Below are 10,066 nucleotides of genomic sequence, written 5' to 3'. Positions count from 1 at the left end.
GAGGGGGGTAGCAGAGAAAGAGGGGGCAGAGGAGGTGGGGGCAGGGGTGGGAGGGGGCAGGGGAGGGAGGGGGCAGGGGAGGGAGGGAGGGGGCAGAGGAGGGAAGGGGCAGGGGAGGGAAGGGGTAGGGGAGGGATGGGGTAGGGGAGGGATGGCAGAGGGTGGGGGGGTAGCAGAGAAAGAGGGGGCAGAGGAGGGGGAAGGGGGGGGAGGTGGTTGTGGAGAGAAGGCAGCAAGCAGCAGAGCCACCCACCCAGTCTTCCTGCCCGCGTGCCGTGCCGTGCGAGAGAGAGAGAGCGAGGCGAGCTTCAGCAGCTGACGTTGTTGTTACTCCGTGGCGGAGAGGGGAACGGGAACGCCACCACAGAGTTTGGGGGTTGATCCCAAGCATCTCAGCCGAAAAGTTCTCAAAACCCTGCGCTTACACCCCCACCCCCACCACCCCTACTCGGGTCAGGGTTTTTATCTGTCGTGATTTGTGTCGCTATCCCTGCGTGGGACGAGAGCTCGAGAGAGAGAGAGGGGGGGGAGAGACGGAACAGGATTTATCAGCCGCCGCTGCTGCTGCTGCGAGAGAGGGAGACCTTTTGTCTCGCAAGAAGGAATGCGCAATGATGACTTCGCGTCTGCGCGCCACTCCGCCTGCCGTCTTGGCAGTGGTCGCCTTTGTCGGTGAGTTGTTCCCCATCGCGTCGGGTCGCGGTCTTATTCACCGCTGGGTGGAGGCCTCTCAAAGCCGGCATCATCTCTCGCTGTCATCGGCCATGATACATCCACTGCTGGTTGGCGAGCCAACTCCACCGCCATCTCTCGCGGTCTATGCGATGGAACAATCCGCGAAACGTCTGACACGCCGCGGGCTTCTCGTTTCACGGCTCCATCATCTTCCGCGCGCTGCTCCCTCGATCGTTCGCGGTGCCTCCTCCGGCGAAGTTTCCCCGCACGCCGCACATCGCAGCAGTCGCTTTGGTCCGACGCGCCGAGCCCAAGGCCACTTTCGTACAATCACTTTTCTCCGCAAGTCGGTCCGTCTCCGTGCCCTGGGGTCTCGTCCCTCTCGATCCGCGTGGGGCCCTCGACCCTTTTCACTGCAGCCTTGCACAACACCCCCTTTGGGTTTCAATCGTACACGACGTGGAAACGTTAAATTCATACATAGGGTTTGATGAAACAAAGTTGTCAGTTTAACACGCAGGCTTTGGCGACCAATATCATCCATTGTATAGGTGTTGCTGTACTAGTGACGAATTGGCACGTTCTGTTTACGCGACAACCCTCACTACTTGGCTGTGTCGGGTGGTGGAGGGTTTAACGGCACATTTACGCAATCTAACCCCAAAACACCTCTATTATGAAAGTAAGCTGTAGCTTACATTCCCGTGCTTAATTTGTGTTGTCGATTATTTACCTTCTCAAAAATTCTGGCCCATGTCTCTCATCCCCCCCCCCCAGAAAGGGCATCTCGCACCCCCACGATGTGCGTGCCCCCCAAGCCGAGAAGACGCAGAACCCCTGAACTCGATAACCCACGTCTTGCGTGTCCGCCCTTGCCGTCTCTTCGGCATAACTCCAAGCGCGCGCCTTCTCCCACGTGTCTTCTGCGTGCTTCTTGTCCCGAACTCATATCTCTCGATGTGTCGTCGTCTGCTCTCCCCCACACGTGGCCTGGACAGACCTGGTTGTCCCTAGATTTGAAGCTTTCGTGACTGCAAGGATTCATATTCTTAGTTTTTTTCGGTAAAGTCATGTAGGTAAAAAATTAAAATTAATAAAAGTTAAATAAAATAAAAATCACGACGTTTCGGAGGCAACACAAGCTTCCGTCTTCAGGTGGAACCGTCACAGCACGATTGCTATTTCAAGTAAGAGAAATTCCAAGAAAACAGTCCTTGTAAATACTCCGTGTAAATATACTATATATTTTTTATTTTTATTTTATAAATTTTATTTTTTTACCTACGTGACTTTACCGAAAAAACCTAAGAATATTTGGTTGTCCCTGTTTTGTGCCCGATCGTGGTTGGGAAATGTCCATGTCGCGGGGTTTTTTTGTCTGACAACGTCTGCGAGTTGTTGCCTGCATTGTGTTTTTTGTTCCCACGGTCACAGAGCCGTGCCCGCGTGGTTGTCTGCATGACCCACGTGGGTTGTCTGCATGACCCACGTGGTTGGGGTGGATGGTGTAGGGGAGTCATCGTGGTTAAAAACTAAAACAGACTATAATCTATATAGTAGTTTTTTTGCATAAGCGACCTGGCTATCACAAATCATAACTCGAACGAAGTTGCTTATCTTCACGACGTAGGAATTTATAACAGCGGCCAAATACTATGAACGCGTGATGTTGATTCTAAAAAAAATCCACGTGACCATGGGGAGAGAGAGAGAGAGAGATAAAGACGCAAACTCCAAATATAGAGCAGTCGTCAGGGTTGGGAACGAACCCACGACCTTCTGTATACCAGGCGAGGTAGTTAACATCTCCTAGCTACTGTGGTTGTTGGGTCGGTCCCAATGTCTTCTTTGGGGCCCCGAAACAGAGAATCATTTGTTGGGGGACCTTTTCAACTTTGACACCGCCCTGCGACGAGAGACGATTGAATGGACGACAGTATGTGGACAAGGGATGTAGTGAGGCGTGGAACACACAGACAAGATACACAGTTGTGGTGAGGTGTGGGACTCACAGACAAGATACGCAGTTGTGGTGTGGTGTGGGAGATGTGGTGAGACGAGATCCCAACAGAAACAAGGACAACATTGCGAGACTGATTCGCTTTAGAAGCAGATTAATTTGCTAGTGTTGTGTGTTACTGAATTAGCTTGCTATTGTCTTAAACTAACTTTTGAACTCGAGACCATATTAGATTCACTGACAATTGTCTCGTGCACCCAATCTCTCGCCTGGTGCGCACTCTGGGGCTCGCCACGAAACGTTTCAAAAAAGAAAACTCGCTCACAAACGCGTGCGGTACCACGCTGTGCCAGGAGTAAGATTCACGAGGTGAAAGATCGGTTACAAGGCACACGCCGGGGACTTCATCTCGAACCGACCGGCGTGGTGAAGTATGCTCAAACACCACCGACGGGAACCAGCACGGCGTGGGGAAGGCCCTCGTACGACCGGTGGCTTGACGGCAAAGGGCTGTTCCGTGCATCGTTTTACGGAGCGTGTCAATCAGGAATGTTCAATCGTGGTGACCTCACGAGGCTACGTAAACAGCTCGATGACCAACTCGCGAGAAACGCGCACGATCTTCCTACATCTTGGAAGCTTAAGCAGAAGGGGGGGGGGGGGGTGAGCCTGGTGAATGCTCGCGATGGATGGGTGACCCAATACGTGCACAAGCAGGTTGCTGCTCTCGACTGCCGTGGGGATTACGTCGTGGGTGCCACGGTGGCGAGGTGTTAACTACCTTCGCCTGGTATACAGGAGGTCGTGGGTTCGATCCCGACCCAGACGCCTGCTGTGTTTATTTGGAGTTTGCGTGTCTCTCTCATCAACATCAGGGTGGCTAGGAGATGTTAACTACCTCGCCTGGTATGCAGGAGGTCGTGGGATCGATCCCGACCTGACGCCTGCTGTATATATTTGGAGTTTGTGTGTGTCTCTCTCTCATCAACATCAAGGTAGGTAGGAGATGTTAACTACCTCGCCTAGTATGCAGGAGGTCGTGGGTTCGATCTTGACCCTGATGCCGGCTGTATATATTTGGAGTTTGTGTGTGTCTCTCATCAACATCAAGGTAGCTAGGATATGTTAACTACCTCGCCTGGTATGCCAGAGGTCGTGGGTTCGATCTCGACCCTGGCACCTGCTGCTGTATATTTGGAGTTTGTGAGTTCGTTCTCCCTGTGGTCACGTGAATTTCTCTCCAGGTGCTCCGGTTTTTCCCTCCACATGCAGAATCAACATCGAGCGTTTAAGAGTATTTGTCTGCTATGAATTTCCACGCGACGATAAGCCGCTTCGTTGAGCTACCATCTGTGGTCAGGTCTCTTCTGAAAAAAAGCTATATAGCTCAGTGGGTCCTACCTGGTAAAATTAAAAATAGTCTAAATAGTTTTAGTGAAATCCATTGTAAAACTTCTGTACTTCTGTGCTGAAATAAACTAAACTTTTTAATTTACCAGGTAAGGCTTACTAAGCTCTACACCTATTTTTCAGTAGCGACCTAGCTATTGCCAATAATAGCTCAACAATCGTGGCTTCATCACGTGGAAATTTGCAGCAGCCAAATACTCCATAAACGCGTGACGTTGATTCTAAACGTGGAGGGGAAAAACCGGAGGACCCGGAGAAAAATCCACGCGACCACGGGGAGAGCGAGAGAGAGACACGCAAACTCCAAATATACAGCAGCCGTCAGGGTCGGGATCGAATCCACGACCTCCTGTATACCAGGCAAGGGAGTTAACATCTCGCCACTGACCTCCTGTATACCAGGCAAGGGAGTTAACATCTCGCCACTGACCTCCTGTATACCAGGCGAGGAAGTTAACATCTCCTAGCCACCCGCGGAGCCCTATGGCTCCATGGTCTACTCTAGCCCTTCACCAACAGCTGACTGACCGGTGTGGCGCACAAAGTATCGTGCCAGCCCGCACATCCAGCAGTGGATTGACAAGGCCCCATCCAGCAGTGGGTCGGCAAAAAAGGGCCTGCGCATTTACACAAATCGTTTGAAAATGTCGCGTAACTGAGCGGGAGTCCGTTTTTGTAAAGTCAAAGCTTTCTCACGCATCGCCGCCCTCTTTAGCCATAATCGCGTCTTGTCAAAGTTTAGTCGGCTATAACGTTCCCTAATCTGATACATTTTACACGTACGGATGCGTCAACCAGAGCCACACGTTGTGCCGTTGGCAGCAGGAACGGGTCGTGTGTCGCTTTTAAGTGGGTCACCGAAATTCACGTGAGTTGTTCGCGTGCATTTACAACACTTGCGTGCGGTGTGAGCACCTCGTGTCACGGTGAAATGCGCTAAAAACTAACCGCGGTGAAGGTGCAGCCCTACAATTGCTTGCGGGCTGAGCCATCGACTGATTTCTTCAACTACAGGTCACACGCGAAAGATCGTGCAACAGTTTTCCACGCGGGGACCGTTTTCACGTGTCCCTCCTTCGCGTGCCGGCGTGTCTGAAGTGCACCTTCCACCCATCTGCCCTCGACTCCTTCCCCTCCCCCCCCACTTAGCCCAACACCAGCCCCCCCAGCCCTGTTCCAAGTCCAGGCTCGAGCAAAAAGACTTTCCGTCCTTCATGCGGACTGTCCGCCTCCCCCACTCAGCCCCCTGTCTCTCTGCAGAGTAAACACGCCCAACTGTGTTTGTCTGTGCAGCGTCTTGAGATAACGGTCGCATTCGGACGATACTCGCACAAAGCCATGGTGTATCGTGTGCTGCTGCTGTTGTTGTGCTTGTTATCTGCCCTCCGTATTCAAGAAAGGGTTATTTAATTCTAGATTTGAAGCTTTCGTGACTGCAAGGATTCATATTCTTTGATACAGCAAGCGTGCTGTGACGGTTCCACCTGAAGACGGAAGCTTGTGTTGCCTCCGAAACGTCGTGATTTTTATTTTATTTTTATTTTTACTTTTATTAATTTCAATTTTTAAGGGTTATTTCCCAAATGAAGCCTCTTTGGCAGTGCGGTGTATCCAGTATACAAGACAGTTTAGGATGTGTGAATGTGTTTTTCCCTCCCTCTGACAGTGTACGTGGCTGAAACCCCTTGCCCTGGTCAAGTGCGGCCTTGAGAATTTATCTTCTTCGCCTATGATCGCCTCTGTCCCTTTTTTTTTAAGCGTCTCCATACACGCTTCTGCCGTGAAGTCATCTCGTTTGTATCTATCTCAACTGTACCTCTCTGCCGTCTGGCATTCCGCGCCCCTCCAAACGGAGGGACCCCCCCCCCCCTCTTCTTCAGACTATTTAGATGCGCGCGTTTTCCTTAATTTGCACAGCGGTCCTTGAGACGCGGTCACATTTACGAACCGTATGAATCGAAAGTGTATAGAAGGGTGTTTTTAATGTCTACCTGTACACCACTGCAAACGCGTTCCTGTCCAAAAAAAAAATTGTATTCGCATGTTAATGCGTTTTTTTCTCCCGCGACCAAATCGCACGGAACGCACACCCGCTATCTCATCGGATCTCGCGGCGAAAACGGGATTGTGCCTGGATAGTGCTCACGCACAGTGCTGCGGGGCTGCGTTATCAACAGTGGCGAAGTTTACACATCGCACCAGGTAGTCATTTGAGGCTGAGTCGACCTAGTGGAGGTCCAGGACCGGTTTTGATAATCGTCACTGGTGTTAGCCGTGAATGGGAATCGAACTCGGGTCGCTGTGTTTGTAGCGCAGCGTACACTAACCGCTACACTCCCGCTCCCCCACTATCTACACACACACGCGCGCCGCATCTCACGATGCGTTTTAATTGGTGTGCTCACGCTGCGCCTGTGTTTGGCAGACGTGGCGCTGGCGCAGTGCTACGACGTGTGCGACCAGGAGAAGTACTGCTGCAGCTCCGACGACACGGCCTACTGCTGCTCGTACCTCTCCTACGTGGGCAACGTGCTGACGTGAGTGCACGCCTGCGGCGCCAGTCCCCTCCTTGTCCCCTCCATTCATTCATTCTTCTAGCCTCGCTCTGAAGGGTCCACTCAGAGTTGGCATCCATCTGCAGGGGCAGGTCTCCGCCGAATGCGTTTAGCCCCACCGCCACTTTCCCATAACCCCCCTCCACCCCCTGCAGTATTGCCCAAGCTAATCCCCCGCAAAGCACGGTTGCCTACGTAGGGTGCGAAAGAAGTTCAAACTGCAGAGAGGAGAGCATGGCGGTGCGATGCAGTGTAGAGGGCCGGATATGAAATGTAAAATCGCATTTTTGTCGTTAGACGAGTTTGTGAATAAACTCCTCCAGCCAGTCGAACTTCGTTTTTCAGATCCACGTCTTTTGTATGACCGAGCAGCCGGATCAATATCATTTGCTAGAAAGGTGTGGGGGGTGGGTTGGGGGGGGGCAACAAACAATGCAGGGCGTGACAAATCCCCCGAGCATTTCAGAATCGCAACCGGAAACATTAACATGACACTGGAGGAAATCCGACGAGCGACAAAGTTCTTTTTCGCAGACGTCCAGCGGAGCGTCTCGCGCGTCGCGTCCGTGTGGTTGCGTGCGCTGTGCAGGGGGGCGGCGATCGCCGGCATCGTGCTGGGCCTCGTCTTCCTGCTGGGGATCATCGCGGCCGTGGCCGTGTGCATCTGCTCCTGCCTCAAGTCGAGCCAGCGCAGGGTGGGCATGGCGACGCCGTCGCGCTCCAACGCGCTCAGCACCGTCACCGTGGCGGCCGGCGAGGGTTATAGTAAGTACGGTGGGTCGGCGGGTCGGCGCGTCGGTCGGTCCGTCGGTGTTTAATTTACGTGCCGATATCGGAGCGAATATTAAGTAGGCATCGGGTGCACGTCGCAGCAGGACTGGAAAGGATACAGGGGGCACGGAGCAACAGGAATGAGTTAAGTCCGTCACGACCTCGGCGGCTAACATCGACCGGGCAAGATTAAGTGCGACCGTGCGCAGCGAATATTTAGGACGCGCAAAAAAAAATCGACGGAGTAAATGAAACAAATAATAAATAAAGATCGCGTTTTTTTTCTCATTTTAAATTTTATGGGAAGGCAAGTCGCAACGGATGGGTCTTGCGCAGACCGCGTGGAATTTAGCGACGCTTTGGCAATTTGGAGCCAGGTCATCTGGGCTGCGGATAAAGCGTGCTTGTTAAAGAGTTAATGGAATGTTTCGAAGGCACACGCTCGCTCTAATCATCAGCTGCTCCGTCGACGGCCAGTTGAAGACGAATTATACGAAATTCTGTTGGGTTGCTTCTGCAGGTGACTCTCGTTTATCTACGGGCGGATTATCCTCATTGGCGATTAACAGTGCTCATTCGCACCTTTCACGATCCGGCGCACGCGTGCGCTGGTTTAATTATTAAATGCTCCTCGGCAGCTACCCCTAACCACAACAAACTAACAAACCGGCCCAGTCGCTCACCCTGCCCATACCCACAGCCACGCCATACAACCAATCTGTAGCCCGAATATTTACTTCCCCAGCCAACCAAACGCCTACCCCAAGTAGGGTTCAGCACTACTCCCAACGTAAACAAATTACTCAACCGTCCAATAACAAAGAAAAAAAAATACCCGACTCATTCGGCAACAACACTGCCTTAAAAAGAAAAGGCGTATGATAGGCAGCGTGTTGGGCAATGGGCCTTCTTCACAGCGCATAGAGGACAGAGAGCCCCAACCACAATAGCCAAGTAAACGCTACCCCTACCCCTAACCACGTTAGTCAAGCAAACTGCACCATTACTCCAAACCCCAACTAATCAAGTAACCCCTGTCCCGTCGTCTTGGCCTTACAACCCATGGCCATAAGCCCTTCCGCTCCCGCTGGAACCTCACCAGAGATCCCCTTTGCACTGTTGGCGTTTGCTCGCGTCTGTGTGCGGTGGCGGTGCGGTGTGTGGGGCTACGCAGCTGGTGTTGCAAAGCTGCTCTCTCCGTGCACGTGCCCTGGGAGTTCCCCACTCCCGTCCGTCTCCCTGGGGGAGCGGTAGCGTAGCGGTGAGCGTAGCGGTGAGCGGTGAGCGTAGCGGTGAGCGTAGCGGTGAGCGGTGAACGTAGCGGTGAGCGGTGAACGTAGCGGTGAGCGGTGAACGTAGCGGTGAGCGGTGAACGTAGCGGTGAGCGGTGAACGTAGCGGTGAGCGGTGAACGTAGCGGTGAGCGGTGAACGTAGCGGTGAGCGGTGAACGTAGCGGTGAGCGGTGAACGTAGCGGTGAGCGGTGAACGTAGCGGTGAGCGGTGAACGTAGCGGTGAGCGGTGAACGTAGCGGTGAGCGCGCGATGCGACGGAGCCGGTGAGCGCGCGATGCGACGGAGCCGGTGAGCGCGCGATGCGACGGAGCCGGTGAGCGCGCGATGCGACGGAGCCGGTGAGCGCGCGATGCGACGGAGCCGGTGAGCGCGCGATGCGACGGAGCCGGTGACCCGGGCTCGATTCCCGCTCGCGGCCAACGCCAGGCGACGATTATCTGAACCGGTCCTGGGCCTGCCCTAGGGTCGATTCGGCCTCTGAGTACCTGGTGCGGTGTGTGTAAAAAAAACATCGCCACTGGGGGGAGACAAAGGCGGCCGGGCGTGGTTGCTGGCCACCCACCCCCCTCGCGTGCCGTGCCGGTGCCTCGTCGGCGCCGCTCGCTAACGGCACTCGCCCCAACAGCCTGTCCCAGGCTACCCGGGGCGGATCTTTGGCAGAACCCCTCCCGTCCCTGACTTGCCCCTTCCTTACCCATGACCCTGTGTCCGGCCTGTGCAGGCTTCCCCCCGCCACCGCCGTACAGTCCGTACAGTCCGGCAGTGGGAGCCGACCTGCCGCCTCCCTACGCGGCCCAAAGCACGGGCCCCGGGCCTGGCTACCCTCCTCCACCGTACCCGGGAAAGTAGCGGACGGGGGACGGAAGAGAAGCGGAACGGTCTCCTCTCTACCACGCTCAAGACCAAAGCGACGTGTTTTTTTAAAACTCTCTTTTTGTACTTAATGTAAAAAAAGAAAATCATCTCCCCCCCCCCCACTTGTTAAATGTAAATCAGAATCTTCATCTTCACTGTTTAAACAAACAAATATAAAAAAATGAGGGATTGAGAAGACTTGCATCTACTGCAAGGGGCATCATGGCTGATGGGCAAGACCGCTCTGACGTGATGGCTCAACGGAGAGAGAGAATGCGCCCGGGAGGGCAGACGGCCGCGGAGATGGAGCGGTGAGATGGGGGTCACGTGGGCGTGCAGGAAGGAGGTGGGTAGTGCGGCGGCGGTGGCGTGCGGTGACTCCGCTGTCGAGGGTGCAGGCGGTGCAACTGCACCGGGGTCAACAAGCCGGAGCAGGAGGGGTGCGAAGGTGCTGGGGGTACAAAGAGAGGGGGTACGCTGGAGAGGGGGTACGTGGGAGAGGGGGTTCGCTGGAGAGGGGGTACCATGGTAATAGGTGACCTTTAT

General features: G+C 54.0%; 1 protein-coding gene across 1 annotated transcript; it reads left to right on the top strand.

The window, feature by feature from the left end:
- The first annotated feature begins 220 nt into the window (after window positions 1–220).
- Window positions 221–9,702, top strand: CYYR1 (cysteine and tyrosine rich 1). Its single transcript, XM_078618264.1, has 4 exons — window positions 221–672; window positions 6,471–6,582; window positions 7,190–7,365; window positions 9,387–9,702. Exons 1-4 carry the CDS (start codon window positions 612–614, stop codon window positions 9,512–9,514), a joined length of 477 nt encoding a protein of 158 aa, XP_078474390.1. The 5' UTR covers window positions 221–611; the 3' UTR covers window positions 9,515–9,702.
- Window positions 9,703–10,066: the final 364 nt, after the last annotated feature.

Source organism: Lampetra planeri, chromosome 57, assembly GCF_965212315.1.
Source record: "Lampetra planeri chromosome 57, kcLamPlan1.2.h2, whole genome shotgun sequence".
Taxonomy (NCBI): domain Eukaryota; kingdom Metazoa; phylum Chordata; class Hyperoartia; order Petromyzontiformes; family Petromyzontidae; genus Lampetra; species Lampetra planeri.
This window is presented reverse-complemented; position numbering and strand designations above follow the sequence as displayed.